This window comes from Macadamia integrifolia, unplaced genomic scaffold, assembly GCF_013358625.1.
Source record: "Macadamia integrifolia cultivar HAES 741 unplaced genomic scaffold, SCU_Mint_v3 scaffold451, whole genome shotgun sequence".
Classification (NCBI taxonomy): domain Eukaryota; kingdom Viridiplantae; phylum Streptophyta; class Magnoliopsida; order Proteales; family Proteaceae; genus Macadamia; species Macadamia integrifolia.
Genome location: NW_024870453.1, coordinates 334451 through 362329, shown reverse-complemented (window position 1 = coordinate 362329; position 27879 = coordinate 334451). Strand labels below are relative to the sequence as shown.

Sequence of the window (27879 nt, the reverse complement as noted above, 5' to 3'; positions counted from 1 at the left end):
TGGATAGCATCTTCACAGTAGATCATTATGCATATGGGACATACCTTAACTAATGCTTATGTTTGCAGCCTCAGAACTGCAGAATCTGTTCCCCCTTTTGTATAGTTGCTCTTTTTTCCCAAGCCATATTGAAGGAAGTTCTAATACCGACTAGGGTAGTGCAGGTTCCTCCAGTCTAAATGCCTGCAGAATCTGTTCCCCCCTTTTGTATACTTGCCCTTTTGCCGAAGCAACATGGAAGGAAGTTTTAATACCGACTAGAGTAGGGCAGGTTTCTCGGGTCTAAATCTTCTCATTCCTTCAAGTATGGTGCAGTCAGAAATGACCCTGAGGGCCAGAAGTTTATGGTTGCTGATCTCATTGCGATTTATGGAGTACTTGACTGTCAAAGAATGGCAGAATTTTGGAAAGGATTTTTAGGGGTTCTTTGTTACAAATATCATGAGGGATTCACTGTTCTTTTTTTTTTTTTTTTTTTGGAATTTTCTTTTTGAAAGATAATTGTTGGGTCTTATTAGCCCATTAGAAAATGAGAACAAAACAACATATGACAGCCACATACACAAAGATAAATAAAACCAGATAAATTCTCACATCATTTAAATGTATAAGCCTCAATATACAGCAACACTCGCACCTCCCCCTCCCCTAACCAGGGAATTTGAAAATGAGTTCTCATACTTTGGTTCGCAATAAAATAAGATGTTCCATCTGTTGCACAAAGATCTTTCCCTCCTAATGATGTCTGAAGGTCTCCATGGACTTCTATTGGTCTTGGAACTCCATTTAATAAACAAAGCTGAATTACCACAGCCACCACTAAACTAGTCCAAGGCCTAGAGGCATACATACATTTTTTTTTTTTTGTATCACATGTGGCACAGCTTTACCTCTCATCAGGCGATGAATAGCTGGTTTAGTGATCCATACAGTACAGAAAATTGAATTTTCTTTCTTTCTTTTGAAAAAAAAAATTCTACAAGGAAAAAATTGTCAAATACATGATTAAAAAGTACAAAGCCTACTCTCATACCATCAAGGTTTAACTTTCTAAATGATGCAATCACAAATCATACATCCTTGGTTTTATATATATTTATATTTATATATATATATATATATACACGATTGCTTCTTCCAATCAGCATCAGTTATATGACCTAAGACTGACCTGGTTGTCTATTCTCCGTGACTCATGCAGGGATGTTCCGATCACATGAAGTCCCCCAAGCCTTTTCACCTCAGATCCTTCATTGAAACAATGTGTTTCACAATCCTTCAAAACTGAGAGATATGCAAGAGCTATGGTGGGACCAAGAGGATAGGTATCAGATTCCTCAGCCAGAAGCTTTTCTAGATCTTGTTCACCAATTAACTGACTCATTTGAATAGACTCTGAAATCAAAGATTTTGCATCCTGATATGTCCATCCCTTGCCCTCGCTTTTGGAGACATATTTAGCTACACATTTGCATCCCATATCAGAAAAAGCCAAGAAAAAGTAATGATTTAAGCAGATTCTTGATTTTATGGATTTGACTGAACATTGTAACTGAAATCAGCCTTGAATAAGAAGCCAAACATATCAGTACTAACCCATAAGTGCTGTTTTAGCTAGCAAAGCTAATGAAGATGGTCCAATCTTCATCTTTGATAAACCCTACATCAAAATATAGAATTAAATATATATATATATACAAGCACCGAAAGCATAAAAAATTAATTAGTAAATTCTTATGCAGGAGATTACTGGAACTAGCAGTCCTGCCATGATTAGCAGGATAGGTGCCATAGCTGCTACGTGGCAACTCAAAGGACGTCCCCCCAATCCCCATACTGATGTCAATATCCCTAAATGGAGATTGCCACGGGAAAAAGCTAAAGCCTTCATGTTGTCTATTTTAACCTTTAGTTAATATTTGGACTGCTGAACAGGGAAACGTAAAAAAAAATATGGTGGGCCATATATTTTGACACAGGCTTGAAATTTGACATGTGGCCAATAAAAGCTTCTTCTACCCATCAACAGTTTTGGTTGGCCACATAAGAATAGTTTTCTTGATAGTTGTCTCAATATGTTAGCAAGACTGCAGCTCAATTTGGCCAACAGTTATGATTGGCCACATCGGTGGTTGATGTTACCCAAACTGAGCTGCCAGTCTTGCTAGTATATTGAGGCAACCGTCAAGAAAACTATTCCCCATGTTTTTAAAGAAATAAATAACAATAGATTTCACTCACCTTCTGGGAAATCGGCTCACCAACAATATCAACATTTGGGGCTTCTTGTGTTAAAAATGAAAGTAAGCTGTCCTCCATCACTTCTTTGGCAAGCATCTTGAAATGCCACAATGAGAGAAAGTACAGAAGGTTAATTTCTAGAAGGAAAATAGAATAAGAAAACATCAGGAAAGAATTTCTAATGCAGATTAAACAAAAAAGAAAAAAAAAAAGAATTGGGTAAACTTTAGCGGAAATAAGCCTTGGATTGGGTTATATATGTATTGGACATTTAGTCTTAATGGGTTTTCTTTGTTAGAGGCCACTTTAATGGGCCTAAAATTTGGGTAAGAGGAAGGGAATATCGGATTTACATTCTTAGTTTAGTTTGAGTTGTTTTATTTCATTATTTATTATTTACCTCTTTACTTGTAACAGTTGGATAGAGTCATGTCTGATTAGAACTCTTATTCCTACGTTACATAGAGTTTTAATCGAGTGGGATGGCTACTCTAGCTAAGATAGAGCTTTTGTCTTGTTAGAACACCTATACCTATTTAGACAGGGTTTCCTATGTCAACTTTATTTCTTTATTTTCTGTTGAAACAAACTTCAATTTCTATTTAAAGCATAGTTTTTAAGGCGCTGCTAAGGGGTCGCCTTACTAGCGCCTTGGCGCTGATGCGGTCTAGAGATGGTAAGGTAGTGCTTCGCCTTATGTGAAGTGGCGCCTTATGGGTTTTTTTTTTAAACACATTTTAAAATTACTTGATGAAGATTCCAAATATAGATTTTTTATTGGTAGATGTATGGTTTTGTTAACACTTGAGATGTATGGGATCAGCTTTACTCCACCAAAAATAACCAAAACAAACAAAACAAAAACACGATTCACAAGCAGGGTTTGGATTTTGTCAAGGGTTTTAAGAAAAGGCTTTGAGAAGGAATCAAGGAATAAGAAAGAACCACTGATCCAGGCGACCATTTTGCTCCGGCAGCAGTGAGCTTCATTCTTCTTTGAAAGGAGTAGAAATATAGTGGATGACCTTAAGGCTTAGGCACTCATTTTGGCATCATAGAGGTAAGTATAATAAATACTTGTATTTTTTGTCTTCTTTTCTTTATATTTGTAATTTTGTTTCATAATTATGTATTTATATTATATGTTAATATGTTACGATGATTGATGATTGATGAAGATGAACTTAGTTTATTCACTTTATTGATTTGTTTTCTTGATGAATATCTTACATTGGTATGAATATGAACCTTTAATATATATTTAACATATGAGTAATAGGATTCAACTAGGATTTGAGCCAAATGGATTGGTTTTATAAAAAAATTACACAGGAACGCTTTAGTCGATAAGGTGACGCTTTATGCCCGCCTTATAGCTAAGGCGCTCTGAAAGACCCTCAAACGCCTCCGTCGCCTTACCGCCTTAAAAACTATGATTTAAAGGAGAGTAAGGCCATAGAGCTTAAACAACTTTGCTAGTTCAATAAATTTTGCTATTGCCTCCATATGTTCTGGGAGATTCAGAATAGTATTGTGCATAGTTGTCAAGGCGTCTACTCTTTCTAGTGTCCAAGCCAATAGCACAGCCTATTGACACCATAGTTGTCACAGCGCCAAGGTGATTGAGGTGGCAGAAATTCAAGGCGGCTACGCACCCAAGGCTCCAGTCCAGGCTAAGCCGCCTAGACACTAAGGTGACGCCTTGACAATTATGGTTGAAACTTCACGAGTTTACATTGAATTATGTTTATTGCTTGACTTTTCAATGAATATGCTTATACTATATCCTACACTTTGTTCATTATATGTTGAATTGCTCATATTAAGTCATTAATATCATAACTAAATATTGCATTGATATATGGCTTCTATGTTACATAAGCATAATTATATAAATTATCATTACTATATTATATATATTCATATACTGCACGCTTAAAGCGCCTAGACACCCCTCCCAACGCCTTGGGTCGCCTAGACAACCATGGTATTGTGAGATGTAGTACAACCCTTGGAGAGATGCTAAGGTCAGGGCTGATGTGATTTCAGTCTAGTTCCAAGTAAAATGCTTAGCTCATATCCATTTATCTTTCTTCCACTCTTCTTTAACCTATTCATCATCAATCAGGTTAGTACTTTCTTGTTTTTGTTCAGTTTCTATAACTTTCTAGTTGCTGGATTTCCTGTTGTCCATTAAAGACGGCCAGTTTCTCAACTCTTAAACCAGACTAGTGTTCTGTTTTTTTTTCCTTCAAAATCTGAGTTTTGATACTATCGATCTTTAATCTATTTACTTCCGTATACTGTTCTGAGATCAGTCCATATTCTGCTATTGGTTCTTGGTTCTAGAACAGTATTAATCCAACTGGGATTCTTCTATAACTTTGAACCTGCCTGTTGATGGAGCTAAAGACCTACTGATGTAGATCCACATTATGGAAGGAAATATGCGAGGAAGAAGGGTCCAGCATTAGTCCACCTGAGTGGCTAGGGTCCAGCCAAGAAGCCAACCGAACCCCTACTTGGTCCACCTGAGTGGCTAAGTACAAATAAGGGCCAATTGGGCCCATCGGCTAGGGGAATAATTAGTAGTTGTTTTTAATTAATTAGGGGCCATTGAGCCCATCGAGTTGAGTAAGTGGTATGTCGAGTCCAAATTGTCTTAGGACTCTATTTGTTTTCCACATAGGTTTATTATTCCTAGTCCAATTTTGAATTCCTAGTTGTAGTAGGAGTGTCTAGTCCTATTGGGAAACTAGCTCCTAGTTGAAGTAGGAGTGTCTAGTCCTATTGGGAAACTAGCTCCTAGTAGTAGTTTGATTGCTATTCTGCCCTGTATAAATAGAGGAGCCTATGTACTCATAATTTCATATTTGAATAAAGAATAATTGCAGTCAATTGCTTAGAACAGCAGGGATAGCTGTGGGTGAGAAGCCCATGCCGAGACAGCCGCTCCTCCCCCACTTTTCCCTTTGTTTCTTCTTGTTTAAAGCTTTCTATTTTATCCTAAAGTTACTACTGTTGAAGTATACGACTGTTGTGAGTATTTAGAAGTTCAGATCTGTCCAAGTTACAAACCAGATTTGATTCTCTCTCCTGAAGCCTGCGATTATTTCTCCTAGGTCAGAAAATCAAGAAAGCTTGTAACTTCACAACCAGCCGTCAGAATCCTCTCAACTTTGGGGGGTTTTTGTACCCTCCCTAGGGACTATCTACGCCCAAGAGTGCAGCTCAATCGGACTCCTACAGACCTGGCCGCATCTCTCTCTCTCCAGCTCTATAGCAGGTCTTTCTCTCTCCTATCGGGTTGTGTTTTGGGTTGATTTTGCTCCTATATGGGTATTGTATCCTTGGGGGTTTATTTGATGGTCTTATTTCTTTGTTTCCTGGTCCTATTTGTATTATTTGGGGTTAAAAATTGCTGGGGTAGTTTCTTATAATCTACTCCTGCATTACCTACATCCATTGGAAGAAGGCCAACAAGAGAGGCCAACATGTGGCCTATCCTTGTTGAAGATTAATTACTCAGTTTTAAGTTAATTGAACCATGGTCCAATGTTGATCCAATTGTGGTTCAATTTAAGTGAATATTTTACTTAGTTATTTTCTTTATTAGCCAATCTCCTCGAATTGGACAATAGGAATCGAATGGGTGGTTTCTCAGTCTAATTCTAAGTTTGTAATTAGACCTTGTCCAAGTTAGAATCCATGGGGGGCCTTTCCCATTCTAATTCTAACTCTCTTTTACTTCAATAAAAACAATTGAAGGGCTCAGTGTAGCCCAAGAATTTTAGAACCACCAAAGCTTGCTGCTGCAAATTGTCTTCTTTTTTTGAAGATATTCCTTGTGTGTGATCAAGGTGAAGGGGTTGGTGTGTGATCCAATCAACACCTTACAGTGTGAAGCCCGGGTGGATCGTTTACAGTTCTTGTTCAAGTGCTATTGCTGATTTGCTGGTTTGGAATCATTGACCTTAAATTTCTGCCATTACCAAGGAAGTCTCATTCTTAAAATTCTGCAACTATAATCTTCCTTTCTAGTCATTCATATGCAAGGAGATTTTTGAGATAAGCAAACGAGCCATCTGATTGATCTAAATTATTCACCAGCCCAATAACAGAACTAGATTCCAGTTTGGTTCTGTTCTATTGGCTGGATCTTGAGATATCTCCATATTTCCAATTCTGCCCCTACCCATTAGAGCTTTGTTTTTGGTCTTTCCGTACCATAACCGATTCTGTTTTTTATTGCCTTAGTGAGCTACTGTTATTAGGTTCATTAACACCTGAGCTATTGTTATTAGGTTCATTAACACCTAAAATCTATACCATATTTTCCCCTTGCTGAACCCTAAAACCAGTACCTACAATTACCCTTTTGCCCCCAGTCTTATGCTCACCAGGACTTGCCTTACCTACTGTTTTACACATCCTGTGCTGAAACGTTAAGCAAGCCTTCTCCCTTGTCCCTACTACACTTGACCTCCATATCAGGTCCTCGCCTCCATCATAACCCAACCTATTAGTAATCACCCTAAACCTGAACCAGCCTTTTGAGTTTAAAAGACCTAGTTTGGCTACTGTTTTGATTTTTCAAACCACCAAATTGATCAAACAAAACCAACCATCAACTCCTGCAGAATTTCGACCAGGTTGGAACCCAAAAAATTTTGATTTCAGACAAGGTTGAAACCGACTTCTTGAACCTTGCCTCTGGAAACCCATCAATTTCACAGTGGAAAGCTTCAATTAATCAGCAACGAGAGAAAGAGATAGAACTTCTCTGACCTAGCATCTTGAAATTGGATTATTATCTTCCATTCAGGTTCAACCCAAACCCAACCGAAACAAACAATTTCCCTTTCAATGTTTTCCATATTTTTACTTGGTCTGGAGTTGGGAAAGACGGCCCAATTTAGCAAAAGAGTTTGATTAGAGGTGAGACCTAAATGAAAGAAAAAAATACTCACAAAAACAAATTGGTTTGGTTTACAAACTATTGTTAAATGAACGACGCTTCTTATATGCAACTTTTGCATACAAAATATACAAACAACTTGACATGATGTAAGCCAACTCATGTTGGACTTGGAGCCTTGGATAGAGTAACGAGTTTAAGAGTGTTGGGTTACAGAATGTAATATTCATCCCCACAGGTTAGGGCGGTGTCAGCCCCAACCCTACCTGAATCAGCTTGTTGCACAGTGATATGATCCACTAGACTTCTGCTAAGTCAACCAGAAGCTATGGATGAAAATTAACTTCTTTTTTCCCTTTACAAGATCCTAACACTATTCTACAATCTCTAACAAATAGACCAAAAATTATTCTCACTTTTGGGTTTCCACCAAGGATTATGTCAGTGCCTCTCCCGGCCATATTGGTGGAAATGGTAATTGCATGTTTTCGTCCAGCTTGAGCAACAATTTCAGCCTCCCTTGCGGCATACTACAAGAGACATAATAATAAGGATGATATCAAACAACTGAAAGACCCACAAAAGAAATAAAAATAAAAAGTAAAAGCAGCAGAAATCTACAGTAAGAAGCAACAAAATGAAATTTAACAGCCTCTTTTTTTTTTTTCTTTTAACTTGAAAGACAGATCAAACATCCAATGGCAAGGATAAAATGAATTAATTTCGAACCCTTGGCCGTGCATTAAGAACATTGTGGGGAATATTGCGTTCCTTCAGCAAATCAGATAAATATTCAGAATTCTCGACACTGCACAAAGATGGAAAGACTACTTAGTAATTGCACTGATCTATGGACAATGTGATTTGGAATATGCAACCCAATGTAAATGTCCTCCATATAAATAAATAATTGAAATAATGATACCAAAATTTAAACGTAAACACATTACATATCAAACAATACGCACTCAACAACTAAATGAAATCAATAAAGAATAAAGATAGCTAACCCATCAGAAAAGTCCTATGAAGGGATATAGTCCCAGAGGATATACCAGAAAGGTCATATGTACACTATATACAATTCTTTTAACATTTTATGTAACAAATGAAATAATACAACCATAAATACATTAGGTGATAGCCGACCCCATTAAGTTGGGATAAAGCTTTGTTGTTGTTGTTGTTGTTGTTGTTGTTGCATAAACACATTAGGTGACTCATTGTGAGTTATACAAACACAGGTCAGATGAAACATCTACTGAAAGTCACTAGCAGCATTAATAATGATGGACCAATTAACTCTCCTAAACTGTATAGCGAGGACCTAAAAGACAATAATGGGAGGGCATGCACAAGCATCTTCAGCGTGGGGGCAGTATGGTCTTTCCGCCCTGCTGTGTCTAGGCGTGTACCTGCACCAGTGGGCAGGGTTCTTTTGTTCAAACCCTAAATTGTAAAGATGTGAAGTTTATACTAGTATTTACCATAAAACAGTTGCTATTAGTTGAAACTTGAGCAGCAAAGGACATTTTATGACACTAATATTATGTACTACCAGATTCAAATAGCCCCACGGAAAACCCTTCAGCCAGTGATGTAAGAGAAATTACTTTGGACAAATAATTGATGAAAATTCACCTTGTGGTCCCAACTAAAACAGGTCGGCCCTGTCTATACATGTACTCAACTTCTCTCCAGGCGTTTTCCCATTTCCCACGTGCAGTCTAAGAAATACACATTTCACAGCATGAAAAATCTATTAAACAAGTTGGGAAAAACTGATGAAATTCATCGATAATGAACATCAATATTCATTGTGAAAATTATATCAATACCGCAAAAGCTTGAACAGGTAAATCTTTACGGATATTAGGTAAATTTGTGGGCACTTCAATGACCGGCATCTGAAACATTTTCAAAAATTCTTTCTCCTACAACAATATGGACAAACAATTTCACAGAAATAAACAGATCTGAATACATCATGCCAAAATGGTTTGAAAATTTATAATGATGGTACATAGCATCAAAGTAATATAAATCTCCTACTTCAGTCTTTGCAGTTCCAGTCATTCCTGAAAGCTTTGGATAGAGCTTAAACAAGGATTGATATGTGATTTGTGCCACAACGACCGAATCAGCCTAATAAATGCACAACAATTGCAGCTATCAATTAGATTAATTAAAGCATAGCTTTTATATCATGCACAACAAAGCTCAGAAGCTCACAATCGACAAACAGATATACCTGAATCTTAAGACCTTCTTTAGCCTCTACCGCCTGGTGAATACCCTCAGACCATCTCCTTTTCTCTTCAACTCTCCCAGTCAGCTAAGGAAATAAGAAACAAAATATTTTTAATTCCAATAATGCCATTAATGTGAGATTAATTTAATTTAAAAATGAAAAATTAGCTTCAAACTAATCAGAAAAAATTAGCCAAAAGAATAGGGCAGATAACTGGTATTAGAAAAATACTACAGTTGAAATGATACAATAGAACTGAGAATCTGACAAAATCAATCCCATCCACACAAAATTGCAACTTAGACAAACAGTAAACAAGCACATAACAAGTATCAATACTTTCAAAGAATTTATGTCACATCTCATCAGATAAGTGCAATTTATTTTTGAGGTGGGAGAGGGGACAGTAAGCTTGCATATATCAAAATATAGGGTAAAAGGGAAATTAAAAAAATGATACATTTGATAAAATAGGTTTTTCTCATGCAGAAGTGTCAGTTTTTTTCCTGAATCATCTAGATTCTACTAAGTCAATGAGTTTCCCTGTGCTCGGATTGCAAGTGTGATTAAGGAAAACAGAAACAATCAACTCTTATGACTTTGCAGAGGTAAAATGTCCAAAAAAGCCCTGGTCTCTCTCAAAAAGGAATAACATCCTCTCCTTCAACAAATTAATTGAAAAGTAGAGCTAATTCCAAAACACCAAAAGGTAGTGAGGATCTAATTTGTATGCTCTGCTACAGTATCCATTGTTCTGGTACTGGCCACAGCCCCCAAAATGAAATAGGGCTGTCGCATTTTCAGCTCATTTTGGTTGTTTTAAGCTGAAATGGACCTTTTAGCCCATGTCAAAAATTGTCTCATCTTTTGGATGTTTGCAAGCTTCAAATACAAGACTCCTAGTACAATTCCATGCATGAACCACCAGACCAACTATCAATGATGTACTCAGTGGCTCAGTGCCAATATGTAAATTAAATGCCAAGAATTAGGCCAGAATTTCAGCCCAAAATTGACCACAATACCCAAGAGTTCCATTTCAGGTCATGGAACCAGAATGACCACCAAAACAATAAACTTAAATAGTTAATTTAAATAGCATAGTTGCAAGGCATAATATAGAGAACATGATGCTCATATTAGGTCACTTGTTCAGTTTTTGGGCACGGCAGGCAACACAATTAATGTGTCTAATTTTTTTCTTTTCCTTTACTCTAATGAATGATTCGTCTCTATCTTGTTTTCAATTGGCTGCAATGCTCTGTTACTGTTGCTTTCCTTGTTGAATAATTCAGATTGAATCATAAATTCATAGTCAAGATGAAAATCATGAAATGTTACCGCCTTCTTCTTTTATTTATTTATTCATAAAATGCATATGCTACAATACTGGTTTGAGTGCTGTCTTAATTGTTGAATAATTGAAATAGAATCATAAGTTTATAACATGACTTAAAGTGAATCTACAATTATCACTAATCTATTGAACTTAGAGGCTGAATGTCTTCTTTTTCATAATGTCATATTCTTTTTCATCCATAATTATTGGTTACCTTAATCAATATGGGCCCCCTAGGTGAGCACCTTGGCCATTATATTGGCTTGCCTTGGCACCTCAACAACTATGAAAAGTAGAAATAAATCTCAAAAGCAATGGACATTATCATATGTAATTACCACCATATAATGACTTATTATAGAATTCAAAATATTGATGGATTATTAAATACTTTTTGGAAGAAATATAAACTAGTCATGGAGTAAGATTCTCAAATTCTTGAGATGTGATAACAATGGTAGCACTGGTAGTCATGGTAAAGATGGAAAGATCCGCATGTCAATCTTGGTCAATATTTGAATAGATAGTGAAAAGATTTAATACAGAGCAGGTGACAAGTACACAATCGACATAGTCCTTCATCTACTCAAATGCTGATTTGACAATTAACCACTAGATGGTGGGCCATTCAGTTGAGATATGCCACAAAATTTGACATGCAAAGCACCCAAAGGGTGGCCTACCTATCTGTTGTCAAATCTGGCAAATCAGACCTCCACATGGCTCAAAATTTGTTAAGATATGTACCACGATAGGGGGAGTGTCCCTATCCTGGTTTCCTTCATTGCATTTTGTATTTAATTGTTAGTAGGAGTAAATTGTCAGTTTAGACTTTAGACCCATAATAGATTTTTACAGTCTGAGTATGAGTCTGTTTTATTACTTCTTCTTCACGGGTTCTGGTGTTGAGGTTTCATTACAAACTTAATTTGCCATGCAGATAAGCTTAACCGAACAGGCCATTTAGTAAACATTGCCCATTACATTGATGACAAGTTGACAACAACAACAACAACAACAACAACAACAACAACAACAATAACAACAGTGATTATACTGATGAAGATAATAGTCATAATAATAATAATGACAACAGTAATAATTCCAATTATTATGAAGATAACAGCCATTACTGCTTTTCTTTTCTTATAATATCAGCACTTTACAAAATGGTGTACATCAAGGCACCAGAAATATTTAAGAGAGAGAGAGAATGGTTGTCAGCTATGTAAAAAGAACTGAAAATTATCTGATGTCCCTAACTTTGACCAAATTTCCCTATTTCAAAGATCTTAACTAAGACTTTGAAGTGAAGCAAATTATCGCTGGCATCTCTCCTATCCGGTTGCATCAATAGTGTTTTGCATATCTTCAAAGTCCCTCTTAATTATTTCCAAACTAGGAAGATATCATTAATTATTTTCTTAATCAGGGGGATCTGTAATTTTTCCAAAAAAAATTTAAGAATCATATGAAAATGGATATGAGTTTATTCTTTGTTGTATTCAAACCAAAAAAACTGCTGTGTGAATCAAAACCTTATCATGCAAAGTTAATAACTGTATGAATCAAAACCTTACCAACCCCCCTCCCCAAAAAAAAAAAAATCTCAAAAACAAAGTAAATTAACACTCAAAAAGAAAGAAAATCTAACAATCACCATTTTCCAATAAACATACTGAAGAATCCTTTGCTAAGACTCGTTTTGGGTAATCAAATCATTCACTAAGACAAAGAAACAGGACAATAGACAATAATTTCTTTATTAAATAAACACAGATTAGACTTACCTCATTTATAATGAGTGCCTTTCCATTTCGAACAATGTATTGCACATCCCGTCGATAGAACTCCTTGGCCTTCAAGGCATTCATCACAAATCTGCAATGTTTCAATACTAACTAAATGAAAGAACATGCTACTAACTACCTAGATTTAATAATAACATTTAAGTCCCTCAAAACAATGCAACTGATAATTATCTAGACAATATATGCCATTCCAGTCCAGCAAACTATGAGTAGTGAACATAGAGAGAGGGTAAGAGTTCATTGACATAGTAGCAAGTGTTCATAGTGAATTACGGAGAATCACAATAAAAATTAAGAAAATGATATTCACCTCGCCCAAGGATCATTTTCATCCCATAGGTCACTAGTTTCAAGTGCCATTTCAGCGAGTGCAATTCCTTCCTCAGTTAACTCGACAGAATTATCCTTAAGTTCCACGTTATAATGCTGTTAGGCAAAAAAAAAAAAAATTAATCCATTAGTATGATACTAGGTTAGAAATTTTTTTTTCCCTCTGGTAGAAAAGGCAAACTAACTCCACATCCAAATCCAATTTAAATAATATCATAACTGCCTGACCTATGTGTCATTAAAGAATAATTGGGTCAAAACCTATTTATAGTCAAGAAACAGGCAGCACTTACAAGACCGTGTACAAGTAAGTCAGCCACTTTGGCAGCAACTGGATATCGTGCAGCATCTTTACTAGCCTAATTAGAAAACACAAATAGGGGTGAAAATATCAAATAAGTTGCTTTTACCATTGTGAAACTATTCTTTAACAACAGTTATCGAAACCAAAGCCATTAAGAACACCACCTAAAAAATTACTATACTTACCTCACCACTTATTAGCAAGGGATTCCTCCCTTCATCAATAAGCACGGAGTCAACTTCATCAACTATCGCGAAATGAAATGGCTTTGGCCTGTTTGGACAAGTACGGTGCTTGTAGCTCAAGGAAACAGAGAATAATAAAATTTATATGACTTGTAAATGTACCACTTCATAACAAGTTGTCCACTGCTAGTAGCAAGATTGTCTCGCAGGTAGTCAAAGCCAAGTTCCTGTAGGGCATTAAAAACTAGCACAGTATCAAAGACCAGTAAGAAGCTGTAACATTCACAACCAAATTGCAGTATCTAGAAGACAGGTCACATAAATCATATCCAGGTATTAAACAAACAAAAGCCAATCACCACGACCAGCTTGAGAATTATTTTCAGTAATAATTAATAAGGTCAATCAGACTGTGGAAAATTAAATGCCTTACAGAATTATTGGTGTATGTTATGTCACAGTTATAGTTGGATCTCCTTTCTTTGGCTGCCATTCCCCCCTGACAAGTAACCAACACAAAAATAAAAAATTGACAAAAATTAAGGGTGTACAGATATACTTTTAAGAAAATTATCAATTCTGAACATTGGGTCCAAACAATTAGACAGTATGGACAGAATAAATTCCGGCTAAACCACCACCTTGAAAGTAGCCAACATGTGAAGCAAGATATTTAACTTTAATTGTTCACAGCGAGAAAATTACCTGGATAAGACCCACAGACAAACCTAGGAAACGGTGAACACGACCCATCCAGTCAGCATCACGCTGAGCTAAGTAATCATTGACAGTCACAACTGTCAAAACAACAAAAACGCAAATATAGAAAACATCAGCACTAGATCTGCATTTATCTATGCGCAAAAATTCCGGTGATATATTAACATGAGTTACCACTTACCATGAAACACAAAGTGCTAAAAAGATCTAGCAGTTCGATAACATGAGCCATCTAGTAGAGTCAAATTTACACCCGTTGAGTGGAAGCATTTTGAAATCTCAAAAGGATTCGTCCAGACATACCCAAAAAAAAAAAATTGAATCTCCACTGAAGCATTGCCATCAGCAGAGAATTCTAGTTAAGCTTAATCCACAAATCCATATATTTTGTAGTCCAAAAGATCCCAAGTGATCTCAGTACCAACAGAATCCGGGGGGTAATCTCATACATGAGACTGTTGACTACTGGCACCTTTTTTGGCTGATATATCAGCTACAATATTGGCTTCTCTAAAATGACATGCGATTTTCCAAACGGTCCAGTCCAGATATGAACTGAAAAAGGGCCACTGCTGCAAGAAAATGATGGCAATGATTAGGTTGACCACAAAGGGTAACAACTAAGCACCCAACCCAAATGTAAACCATTAACATAATCAGGTTGATTTCCCAGAATCTCATCCTGATACTTCTCTGTATATTACACATGTACGGAAGACCAGCATAACTGTAGTAATGTAACCCAATCCAACTCAGATGGGATAAATTTGGTCGAGACTATCAGGCTGAGAAGGATTGGTTTACAATATTACATGAGTTTAATATAAATGACATAAAATAAATATAAATATTCTAGTATTCTAGTCAGTAGTCACCATGCCCACTACTTCAGTAGACCATGGTCCAACTAACAATCCAATAACATAAATGCACTAGGTAAGTGTTAGCTTTATCTTTAGCACAAAAGATCTCAGTACTTAAGGTGTCCTATGGAGAAACATAAAAGGACATGCTCTTTTCTAATGAAAAAAATAAAATAAAATAATAGCACAATGACCAAAGAGATACAAGGTACTACAGCCAGCCAAGACTATATGGGAAAATGAAACAAGCAACAAAACTATAAATCGAAAACAACTACAGAAACAATCTTGTTTTGAGAGCTAAATGCATGACCGCAAGAAAATCCTTGGTCTGACCACTCCTTGCTTTGCCAAATACCTGCCAAGTACCTGGCCAACCTTGGCCTCTATTATTGAAGAATTCACCTGGAAGCATGATACTTAACATGGAGGCATAATGAAACAAAGGACCCAAGTCGATTTAGATTGGAACTAATGATTTGCTTGATTACTATAGTCTCCATCACATTGTGGCAGATAGAGATTCCTGTTCAAATGAGAATGGTGATCATGGTCGGATTCATTTCGAATTTCTTGAACTAATTTCCCATGATTAAACACAAGCCATTCTGAGAAATATCAAGCATTAAACTCAATGAACGAACTCTTCCCCAAGCCAAAATGAGTTGATAATCAAGGACACAATTGATGCCAGCTATCTCGTGAAAGGCCCTGAAAATAGGCAGGACATGACATTGTTTTAGAGTTGCACCTTTGTTTGGCAGCAACCGTCGAACTGTTCTGAAAATTTTATCTGGTTTTGGAGAAAGAACTTTACCTTTCCTAAGCTTTGAATGTGTAGATCTTGTAGGAGTGCGATGGAAGTCAAAATGTGTGATGATGTGGCTAATTAGAGGCTTGTTGGAGTGTTTTTCCTTCAAAATATGCAAATGGAACCGAAACCACCAAGACAAGCGAAACGATGTCGAAATTTCAACCGAAATACCTAAATTTACTGACCTAGATATGATATTTATAACACATGGAATGTACCGAGACAGGTGAGATACTGAAACATTACCGAAATTTCGACTGAAATTTTGTACAAATGTTATTTCGGGCTTTATTTAATTTCGGAAAAAAAAAAACACCGAAATTCCAAAATTTTGGCGAGATTTCGAACCATGATAACAAGTGCAAGAGAAAATACGGATTGAAACATAACTTGCTTGATTAAAAACCAGGGCTCATAAACTTATTACTTCATATGAAGCTATATTCTTTGCAATCATCAGGTTGTGGGTTCTAACCCAGGAAAGAGCCTCTCGCAAAGTGGGGTTAAGTCTGTTTTCATTTGCACCCCCAGACCCTGCAGTAGCAGAAGCCTCGTGCACTAGGACACTCTTTCTGAAGCTATATCCTTTCCTCAGTCTGCATGAAGGTGACACAAGTGATACAATTGAGTCTCAGGATAAGAATCTGCATAAGCAATCGTTCTCTCTTGCTCTCTCTATTTAGCAAACAATGTGGCAATGCCCAATCTATAAGGAACTGAGCAACAATTCTAGATAACATCTGGGATTGTCTTTAAATAGTCTCTGTTTCTTTCTTTCTACAAACCGAATAAAATGGCACATATGCTGAAAATTCAATAGGAACACTTCCTTGTGTTCTAAATGGCCTCTTGGGCCATTGAACAACAAGCGTATATACAATCTCTCTTGCCCTCTCTCTCACTCTCCCTCCTTTAGGTTGAAAGATTGAGAAGGCATGATGTAGATCCACATCCATCATGGACTACCGCAGGAGGAGAGCGTAGCCCAAAGTGGGCTAATCAATCTCCACTTAAGGCCCACTTAAGTCCACTTAAGTGGTTATTAAAATATTAAGTTATTTCGTTAAATTAATAAGGCCCATTGGGCCCATCGATTTAGGTACTTATATTATAAAGTTCTTAATTAATTAATAAGGCCCATTGGACCCATCGATTGTAACCAGCCCATTAGAGGCTATTAGTTAATGACTAGTTAGTTACCTACTCCAATTGGGGTTCTAATCTAGTCCTTCCTATTTGGAGTCTAACTCCTTGTTATGTTATGGCTGCTATTAGCTAATCTGCCCTCTATATATAGAGGAGCTTATGTACTCTTAATTCTCAGATTTGAAAAATGAATGATTGCAGTCAATTGCTGAAACAACCGGGATAGATGTCGGTGAGATGCCCGGGCTACCCCCACCCACACTTCTCTCTCTTTGTTCTCTTCCTTACTTCAGTTTTCTGTTCATTATTTGCTGTTTCTATTTACTGCTATTGTGAGCATATCAGACCTGCCTAGAACCATCAGATTCAGAATCAGCCAGCTTGGAATATTGGGGTTTTGAGGCCTGCGATCTCTCTCCTCTTCCCCATTCTGTAATCTGATCGAGGAGCTACTGTTAGGAGGTGTTCTAGGGTACTATAGGACCACTCGGTCCTCTTATGGAAGCTGTCTAAGAATCCCTGCTGTTGTCTCTGCAGAATTCTCTCATATTCTCTCTCTTAGGTCTGAATTCAAGAAAGTGAAGAACTCCAACACCAGCCGTCAAAAGTCTTTGATATTTGGGGGTTTTTGTACCCTTACTGGCACCTACCATCAACCAGAGGTAGAGCTCATTCTGAGCTTCACAGCCCCAGCCGCAGGTCTTCCTTTCTCGCGCAGGTCATTTTCTCTCTTCTCTGGTTTGAATTATTTTTCTGGTTTTTGTGGTTGATTTGTCTAGTACTTTGTGGGGATATTTCGGGGTTCATTCCTCTTGTTCTCCTAGTTCTATTTCTGATTGTTTCAAGTTAGTATGAGTCTTGTTTGGAGTTGTAATCTGTTGGGGTAGTTTACTTGTAACCTACTTCTACATTAAGGCATCTAGTGGTTAAAAGCCATCAGGTACCCTCTCTCCCTCCCTCTTATATAGTCACACCCTTCTGTCCAATTCCAACATTTTTCTCCAACTTTAGATCAGTCATTCTTTACCTACAACTTCTGAAAACCTTAAAACAATAACCATGCCAAGAATCAACCTTAATCAATGGCCATCTAAAAACATTCAATAGAGTCTGGAAATGCCCCAGTAAGAACCATATAACTGCCCAAAATCCTGTTAAAAATTGCAAATAGACCTCCCCCCCCAGTACTCAATACTTTCTTGACGTATAAACTTAGGTCTAATAATATCTAGAGGAGTCAACTTGGGGCCAAGGTTCATTAACTGTCGTATAGTCCATCCAACTGTTAACATAAAATTCGAAACTACAAAATAAATTTAATATATGTGATTGTGTCTCATCCTTACCTTGTCCACTATTGTCAAACCAATACAAAGGGCAAAGTGGGAAATCTGAATTATCTGAATTAATTTCAATATTTCACAGATCCAAGTAAAGCTTGCCATTTTTTGTTCTTTATAGATTATTACCTCTCTTCCTCTTCCTTTCTCTCACTTTCCACAACACCAATCATTCAATCAAATCCATTGCTCTATTTTTGAGACACAAACCACCACAAATAAATGCAAGGAAAAATAATAAGGGGAAACGAATGCTCACTGGTTGCACGGCCCCTATGTCAGTGCGACGGCCAATGAGGGGGCACACATGGGCATAAACAGGGGGTGGCATTTTTGGGGTTTCACAGAGGTGGAGGCGTCATTTTTCCACCCTCTGTGTCTGGGCACAGGGGCCGCACCTACCAGGAAGCATTCGTTTCTCCAATAAATAAATATCATTGGCTCAAACAAACACTGAGAGCAGATTTTTCAAGCATTAAAAGGTACAGTTGCAAAGTTATCAGAAGAAAAAATGCAAAATACAATACAAATGTGAAGGAACTTTGAAGTTTATATTTATTAAAATAAGGTAATGAAGTGGACTATTTTTTAGCAGTTACTCGTACTCTCTTTCATTTACAAAGTTATCTCCAGAAAGAAAGTTCTAAAATGCATTGCTAACGCTGCAAAATATAGACTAATGATCCTAAACATTTGTATATGATCAACTAAACTGGCCATTTTCAGAAAGCAAACAGAATAATAAGGATAGAAAACCTACCATGGACACCCTCCCCTGTGAGTGCATTAAGATAAGCTGCTAATGTTGAAACCAGAGTTTTCCCCTCACCCGTCTTCATCTCTGCAATTGACCCATCATGAAGCACGGCTCCACCAATGATCTATCATTAAAATAAATGAAATGAGAATAACCATATTTTTTCTTTCTTATGCTATTCTTCTTGTGTTGTGAGGTGGGAGAGTCACCTGCACATCAAAATGACGCATCCCAAGCTTCCTTTTAGCAGCTTCGCGTACAACAGCAAACGCTTCTACAAAAATGTACATGAACATCATTTCCAATTTGCCCCAAAACATGAAATTCAAAACAGAATAATTTCTATACCAGCTTGGATATCAGCAAGTGTTTCCCCTTGTCTGAGACGCCCACGGAATTCCTCAGTCTTCGCGGTCAACTGATTTAAATACAGAACAAGCCGTGAGCTTAATTGATCAAAACCAGAACAGTAAAAATTGACAGATAACCAATGGCGAAGAGCAAACTTGTTCATCCGATAATCTCTGAATTTGGGGCTCGAAAGCGTTGACAGAATCCACAAGTCGACGGTAGTCCCGAACAACCCAGTAATTTAAGCTAGAGTAGTCGCTCAAGTTCTTGTTAAGACGACCCAAATGCTCCTGAAACATAGATATTAGATTTGAAACTGAAAACAGAAACAATAAACCCAAGAGAGAGGAAGAGGAAGTGATATATGAAGTACCTTAAGAGAGGCGACAATGGGCTTGGGAGAAGAACGATACCGTCGCCATTGATAAGAAGAAGAAGAAGAAGAAGAAAAAGAAAGACTTGAAAAGTGTTTCGTAGGGATTAAGATGGCTCGACGATGGAACTGTTCGGTGGGAGTAGAGAAAGGTTTAGGGAAAGAAGGCGAGAGAGCCATGGAAGCAGGTTTTTGCTGTGTGTTTGTCTGTGCTAAGGCCGATTACAGGAGCTTAAGGCCTCTTTTGATTTGGAAGCTGAAGCTTTCCCGCCAGTGGATGGCGAAACGAGTACATCAGAACCAGATGAAGGCATGGAACTGTTTAAGGAAGATTAAACGTTCACTGCAATGTTGTGACCGCTAGCAAGGTTTTAGGTCTCGATACCGATACGAATCGGTCATATCGTACAAGTTGTAATTCATTTCTAAATGGGCAACAGAACCCAGCCGCTTGTGCAGCCATTGCACCAGCGCAGGAGGCAACGTAGAGGCATCTAAGCATAAGCAGGGGTGGGGAAGCCTTTTCGGCACCGTTTCATAACATTTCTGCCATTTCTGGGCTTAGAAACGGATTTTTGGGTATTTTTGGGATCATAAACTATTTCAAAAAACCAGCACCATTTAAAGCTATTCGATCCTTTACACACATGCATTTTAGGGTTCAATGGAACTTGGGTAGAATAGGGGTGTACCTTGCAGAATTTTGGAGAGTAGCACAAGGATATGGGAACCGGAGCTTGATCTAGAGAGATTTGAGGTCGCAAGTATGTTTTTGAAGGTCGACGAGAGGTATCAAAGAAAAATCTTGCAAATTTGTAGAAAACCAACGATTGCTTTACCCTTTCATGACTTGTAGAAAAATCACGAGTTGGGAAGTGATAAGACCGCTTAGACTGGTTGAAGAGGGTTCAAGGGAGTAGCAGATTCACAAGACTTGTAGAAGAGATTCGAAGAGTGAGGTTGCTAAGGAGTTGCAAAGGAATACACCTCCACTATTGTTCTTTACTTCAGAGGATAAGCATGACGAAGGGTCTGGGCAATAGTTTGATAAGGCACTTTTATTAAGCACAAGGGTAATTAGTTGTGCACAACTCATTTCCAAAAACACAGAACACAAGTTAAATTTGTTTTGTCTAGGGCATTTCTAGAACCATAAATTTTTATAAATTTCTATGTCCAATTCAAAATACAGGTGAAACAAAACACTTTTACCAAACAATTTTTACCTCATTTATTCATTTATAGGAATAGAAAAACGCAAAAACGCATTTTTGGGAACGTTATCAAAAGGTGCCCGACATTTATGCCAATTTTTGGAAATATACCACGCAAGCAAATAGGGTTTTTCTTTGTTGTCTCATTTATTGATCCGAATTGATATTATATCAATATCTGATTTTAAAGCACCGTTTGACAAACATTTCTTCCTTTTCTATGTCCAAAAACAACAGAAATGAAATTTCACGATTTTTGGGTGTTTGATAAACATATTTCTTAAATCAATTTGTGCACTCATTGTTGTTTGATAACATGCTCCTCGCTTTTGAGCTTAAAAAATTTCATTACTTTTGAGCTTGAGAAGAGCTACGCTTTTCACTTTGGGGTTTTTTATCGGGCACAAATCCACAATTTGTAGGGCCCGTTTGATAACATTTCAAGAAACGCATTTCTGTTTCCAGGCAGAAACGGTAGAAATAGAGCAAAAAGCGTTTGATAAAACTGTTTCGTTTCACTTATTTTCAGAAATAGAAATAGAAATTTCTATTTATTTATGGTTCAAGAAACGACCCAGGCATAGCCGTTTTTGGAAACGACTTGTGGCCATTTTTTCACTGGTTATTATCGACTTCTAAAAACATGACTTATCAAACACCTTCAATTCCGTTTCTGTTTCTAGAAACGGAAATTTATGTTTCGGCCGTTTCTTGAAATAGAAACGGAATAAACGTTATCAAACGGGCCCGTAGTCTTCACTTGTTTCTAGAAACTTTGTCATAGTTGTTTATTGTAACATAAATTTTCATAAATTCCTATTTATGTTTTGAAAAACGGGTGGAACGAAATAAGATTATCAAACGCTTTTTACCCCATTTCTCCGTTTCTAAGAATAGAAAAATGCAGAAAAGCGTTTTTAGGAACGTTGTCAAATGATGCTTAATAATACCGATATATATCTGTTGATACACCGAAATGATACCATTAATTAGAATCATGTCCCGATTGGATCACAACCAGCAATGTGGTGTAAGACTGTAAGGTTTAAAACACTTAAAATCAGGCATAGTATCCGCCTCAATGGGTTTGACTTGAATTAGATTGGATTCCGAATCAATCAAAACGACTAAAAATCCCCAAAACTTTAGAAGTTGGAATTAAGAAAAAGAATAAGAATATAGGACAACGTTTTCTTAAGGCCTCGATTCCCATTCACAGTGGTCCATCGACAACATATAATAGGGGGAGAGAGGTGGGGAATGATGTAGGGTCATATTTGGACTATCTCATCATTCAACTGCCAATGAAGAAAAGCCACAAAAAAAAACATTTTTACATATCTTTTGATTATTCTAAGTTTTTTTTTTTTTTTTTCCAGAAGTCTTGTAGATTTGCAAATAAGAGATAAATTTTATTAACATTTTTTTCCTACTTTAATGATTAAAAGAAGGATAAATGATCAAAATGAATATCTAACTTCTAAATACATTCACGGTTGAATAAAAAAGAGGTTCGATAGTTAGTATCAACTTAAAAATTCCGATCCAATTTTCTAAATCTTGATGCGGTCGTGTAGCTCAAAGAAGAAGAGAATAAGGGGTCGACAACTATGACTGTGTTCGGTAACTGAGAAAAGAAAAGAAAAGAAACCGTATTTTTGAAACCCCAGCCTAAGCACTCCAGCCCTGCCCAAGCCCAACCATGTTGGGCCCAACTCAGCCCGACCTTGATTAATACAGGGCTTGGCTGGGCCTAATTAACCCAGTCAGCCCCAAAGTTTAAATCCAAAACAAATTTCCTTTAATTCTGATACACTGTCTAAAAATCTTCAAAACATTATAAAAATAAAAATAAGAATAAAAAGGAAATGGTAAGGTTGTGTAATCAAATAGGTGAGATTTACTTTGGTCATCCTTATCATGAACACTACAATATGAAATTTAAACCTTCTTATGTGTTTAAAGTTACTTGTGCCATATTGGATCCCTCTCATGAATTGTAGGACTATTGCCATATCATCCCACAAAGATTTAAACATCAACTTCAAGGATTGTCATCTTAGACTGCAATTCAGTGTTTTCCCCTAAAATGTTAGGCCCAGTGCACAAGATTCTTGCCATTATGGTGTTTAGGGAGGGGCGACTGAGGGGTTTGGGAAGGAACATTATATATGCAACCTTAATTCGAACTCATGGACTGTGATCACTTGATCACAATAAATCAACCTTACCATTGTACCAAGGTCTGTCTTCTCCACACTCCTAACATAATGATGCCAAATAAATATATCAATTAATTATTCTCAAATATTTATTATATCATTTGAATATATTAACCTATATGATTAACTTCACTATCCCATATTATATTTGAAGGAGACTCATCCAAAGCATTGTTTTCGAAGAAATGCATTTGTTATGATTATCAATCCCTCTCCAGGAGCGTTTGAAATCTATTATGAATATTTATCTTTTAGCTCACTCTTGAACGCCATCCATAATACATTTCGTTTTTTTCGTCCCCCATTTTAAAATATTCGGATCATCTTTGAAGTTGAATTTTTCCTACATTTAGATTGAGTTTTTAGGAACTAACCCTGTTTCAGGTTTACTAAATACACATTCACATGCCCATGTGATAAAAGTTGATCCACTGACCTTATGGTGCCTGCTCTTCTGCGCACGCTAGTGCCCTATCCACAAAGTTGATCTCCAACTACCACATGCTTGCCTATACTGCTACTTGAATTTGGTTCCCTTTGGGCATAACAGGAGTTGGTACAAAATGTTGGTGTCCCACTGGCTAGCCCAGTACCAATGCTGACTTGGTATGAGGCATTTTTGTCATGCGGACTGGGCAAAGTTCGTTTAATTGGCATAATACAGATTAACAATTTATTAGCTATGGCATCATATAAATATTTCAATACACTTAAATTGTTGTTTAAAATTAATGCACAAACAACATAATAGAGGTGCGAGTTTGGCTCCGTCAGCCTGAGCCTATCTTGAGCCCCCAACAAAGCTTGGGTTGAGACTTGAGATACCCATGCCTTGAGATTTACTAAATACTCATACCCCTACTAATAGGATACAGAAAGGACTAAATACTATTACTTGGACCAATAACTTTTACAAAAAGCAAGGAGGATATATATCCTTCGAATCGAAAGCAAACTCATGTGCATGAATAAAGTTGACAACAAGACTCAAGAGAATCTGAACCTGGATTAACCTTAATCCATTTGGAAGGAAAATAAAAGTGTTAAAACTGAGACTAAACCATTCAATAAGAAGCTGGAATAGTATTCTCCAATTTCTTTTCAAGAGAGGAAGCGTGTGGGGCAGGCAGAATTTTATCAGAATTGCTTGCCCCAACCCTACCATTCCTGGGAATATGGAGTTATGGAAGGGCCTAAGTCTCAACTTTGATTGTGAATATTACTCTTACTTCATTTAAGGGTAACAATGGTCCACCATTTAAGAGAATAAAGCGTATCCAAAGTTTCAACTTTGTTCATCAAAAACAGGACATTACCTATCTCCTATCACCTCCATCTTTATCTTTTTTGGGATATAACTTTCTCCAACAATGATTGGATCTAGAATAAAGAGGTTCCCAAGGTTCCTTTAGTTATTGAAAAGAAATCCCTCGCCATCATTCTCAGAAGTTTTCCTTACTTGGTCAATAGACAAAGAATACCATGGATACTGCAAGGTACATAAACAAGACCAACCAGCCAATAGTCAAAGCCATTGTGATACCCACGTGGAAAATAAAGAAGATAAAAATAAAAAAAAGAGAGAAAATAGGGAGGAAGAAACAAGAGATAAAATAGAAAAAAAAAAGAAAAAGATTTGGCTAATTAAGGAGGTAGCCGATCCTCAATCTCCAAGGAGAATTAATAGGGATTTTTAATTTCCCTTTTCCTTACTTCCATTCCCTGATAAATTGGTACAACTTAAGAAGTTATAAATTACACCCACGACTCCCACTTATGTCTGTAACTGCCCTCACATTCTTACTTACCTCTCAACCTAGGTAACCACCATTCGAAAGTAACCAAATACAAATTTATATGATAATAGCTAAATAAATAAATACTTAAACGTAATTACCAGATGCCTAAATATGCCTAAATAATAGGTACCTAACAATTCCTTCCCCCTAACAACTGGCGTTGTCCTCAATGCCATGTCATCCATAATCCATGACATCTTCATCTTCTTCATAGAATCCTTCAATTAAAAAGAGTTTCTTGCATCGATGCCCTGGGGTGAACCTTTCATCACAATTGAAGCATAAAACCTTACCTTTCATCACAATTGAAGCATAAAACCTTTAGAACGTCTCTCTTGTAAGTTGTAACTCAACTTGTGACAACTTCTTGACTGGAATTGTAGAGTGGCCAACGGAATTTTCATTGTGTCTGACTTGTTTGAGGGACAAATCAAGAGCCTCATAAAGTCTGGATAAACCAATAGCTGCAGACAGAGTGGTGGGACGACCAGCAAGCACATCGTCCTTGATTTGGTCCTTTAATCCACTAATGAAAAAACTAACTTGCCTTGGTGGTGGCAAGAGATCCACCTTTGAGAGTAGCTTCTCGAACTGGAATTGGTAATCTTGAATAGTGCCAATTTTTTGCAACTTGGTTAGCTCCCCAAAGAAGTCTTGAAATGGAGTTGGCCCGAAGCGTGCATGCAATGCGTCACAAAAGTTGCGCCATGTTACCACCCCCTCATCGTACTTGAGGACTTGTTGTTGGATTTATGGGCTAAATTAATTATCCGGGTTGATTAAATGGGTGAGAGTCAAATTGCATGAACCGGTTCGGTCCACTCTCAAGCTTAGGGATATGCTGGCTCAACCCATTGTGGTTTAGGGTTTTGAGTGCAGGACAGTATTATAAATACTAGGTTTTGGATCCCTACAACCATTATTCACTCTTCCCCACTTTACCACTAAAGTGAGAGAACCAAGGAAGTTTAAGGGGTTGTAGAAGATCCATAGCCAAGCCAAGAGAGCGAAAGTGGGAGATTGAAGATCCATAGCCAAGCCAAGAGAGCGAAAGTGGGAGTGACCAACATCAATCATCTTCAGCATACTAGGTGAAAGGTACAAATCGATCCTCCATAATTAAATTAGATTCGTGTTCTTGTTTGAGTTTTAAGGCCAAATTGAAATCTGTTTTTTGCGTTGGATTTTTTGTTTCGGGCCACATTTAATGATCTAATTTTTAATATGATATGTTTATTTGAAATTTTATGTTGTATTTAGTTTCAATCATTGAAACAAAATAGCATAAATCAATGCTTTGAAAAATATATATGTTATTGGTTACCATGAAATTGAGAATTTTTTTTTTAAATTGAGATATGTTAATATGGAAAAGGGTGTAAGCTTCCGCTCATTCTTAGTTGCAAAGTAATTTTGCTTTAGGAAACCATGAAATGATGAGATGGATTCCCAAAGTGGTACATCTTATTATTTTATGATTTTCCACAGGAAAGCAATGTAGGTGACATTTGCCCAAAGGTGATGTCACCAAAGTTAAGAAAATGACAGTAACCTAGAGGTTCCTAAGCCCAAAGGTGAGGGGATTTCAAAAGTTATTGTTCTTTTCACAGTAAATATAAATTTACAAGAGGACCAGTGCATTCTTAGCCCAAAGGATAGGAATGTAGTTGCGATTGTGACTCTTGTATGGTTATTGTTGTCCTAGTGACATTTATATGTATGTTTTGAACATAAAGATATACATCTCCAATGGGAAAGATATGATAGAACTGAGTGAAACCCACCAAAGTGGTACATTCAGTTCGATTGTATCTTCTCCAACAGTAAAGGTGATACTTTCCCAAAGGTTATGTCATCAAGGTTTGAGGATAATCATCCACATTTCAGAAAGGGACATTGAATTTGAAGTTCTTTTGCCCAAAGGTGATTGAATTCCAAAGTTAGTGTTGTTTTCACAGTTAAAAGAAGAATATAAGAGCATCAGCTAATTCCTGTCCCAAAGGATAGGGATACATTTTTAGTTGTAACTCTTATTCAAAATATATTGATGGTATTACATGCTTTTATATTATAGTTTATATTTTGATATTTGGCATGTATTGTGTTGTTGTCACTGCTGTAGTAAGATGACCATTCCCTCAAGTTATGTATCTTCCATCCCAATACTCACTGGTAACAACTATCAAAAGTGGGTGGAGGAATTAGAATTGCATTTAGGTCTTCTTGACTTAGACTTGGCACTTAGGGAGCCTAAACCTGAGCCTCTCACAGACTCGAGTAGAAGTGCTGAAAGGACCAAGTTTAAGAAATGGACTAAAGCAAACAGAAAGTGCATACTGGTTTTAAAAAAGGCAGTTCCTGAAATTATACGTGGGGACATAGAGATCAAAGACACTGCAAAAGAATTCCTGGATGCTATTAAAGCTAGATTTCAACACAACAAGAAAGCTAAGAAAACCACATTGATGACTAGGCTAATGAATACAAGGTATGATGGATGTGGGAGTGTTAGAGAATATATTTAGGGTGTAGCTACTGATGCTGGTAAACTTAAGGATCTTGGAATATAGATCGATGAAGAATATATTGTACACATTGCAGTGAATACCCTCCCTAGTCAGTATAAGGTTATCCAATCTACCTACATTGCACTGAAGGACGATTGGAGCCTAAATGAGCTCATTTCCATTTGCACTCAAGAGGAAGAAAATTGAAACAAACTAGGTTTGAGAGTGCACATGCAACTTTTCACAAGGGATCTTCTGGTGGACCAAGCAGAAGGAACAAAAATTTTTCCAACAGAGGAAGCGTCAAGCCATATGACAGGACTAATAGCTCTCAAGAACTTGACACATCTCAAAAGGCTCAGGATGAAGAGAATACCAACAACGTAGAGTATTT

General features: G+C 37.0%; 1 protein-coding gene across 1 annotated transcript in view; it reads right to left on the bottom strand.

The window, feature by feature from the left end:
• The window catches only part of LOC122068684 (protein translocase subunit SECA2, chloroplastic), a 42388-nt gene extending 21676 nt beyond the window's left edge, over positions 1 to 20712 (bottom strand). Inside the window, exons 1-21 of the mRNA XM_042632562.1 lie at positions 19744 to 20712; positions 19526 to 19660; positions 19368 to 19437; positions 19229 to 19293; positions 19023 to 19143; positions 14085 to 14176; positions 13813 to 13878; positions 13542 to 13606; positions 13380 to 13467; positions 13184 to 13249; positions 12871 to 12986; positions 12540 to 12630; positions 9411 to 9494; positions 9212 to 9304; positions 8998 to 9093; positions 8801 to 8886; positions 7889 to 7967; positions 7576 to 7689; positions 2242 to 2337; positions 1597 to 1660; positions 1172 to 1461 (exon numbers count right to left, since the gene is read on the bottom strand). Of these exons, the coding sequence (XP_042488496.1) occupies positions 1172 to 1461; positions 1597 to 1660; positions 2242 to 2337; positions 7576 to 7689; positions 7889 to 7967; positions 8801 to 8886; positions 8998 to 9093; positions 9212 to 9304; positions 9411 to 9494; positions 12540 to 12630; positions 12871 to 12986; positions 13184 to 13249; positions 13380 to 13467; positions 13542 to 13606; positions 13813 to 13878; positions 14085 to 14176; positions 19023 to 19143; positions 19229 to 19293; positions 19368 to 19437; positions 19526 to 19660; positions 19744 to 19923 (2157 nt within the window). The 5' untranslated portion in view covers positions 19924 to 20712. The remainder of the gene's footprint in view (positions 1 to 1171; positions 1462 to 1596; positions 1661 to 2241; positions 2338 to 7575; positions 7690 to 7888; positions 7968 to 8800; positions 8887 to 8997; positions 9094 to 9211; positions 9305 to 9410; positions 9495 to 12539; positions 12631 to 12870; positions 12987 to 13183; positions 13250 to 13379; positions 13468 to 13541; positions 13607 to 13812; positions 13879 to 14084; positions 14177 to 19022; positions 19144 to 19228; positions 19294 to 19367; positions 19438 to 19525; positions 19661 to 19743) is intronic.
• Positions 20713 to 27879: the final 7167 nt, after the last annotated feature.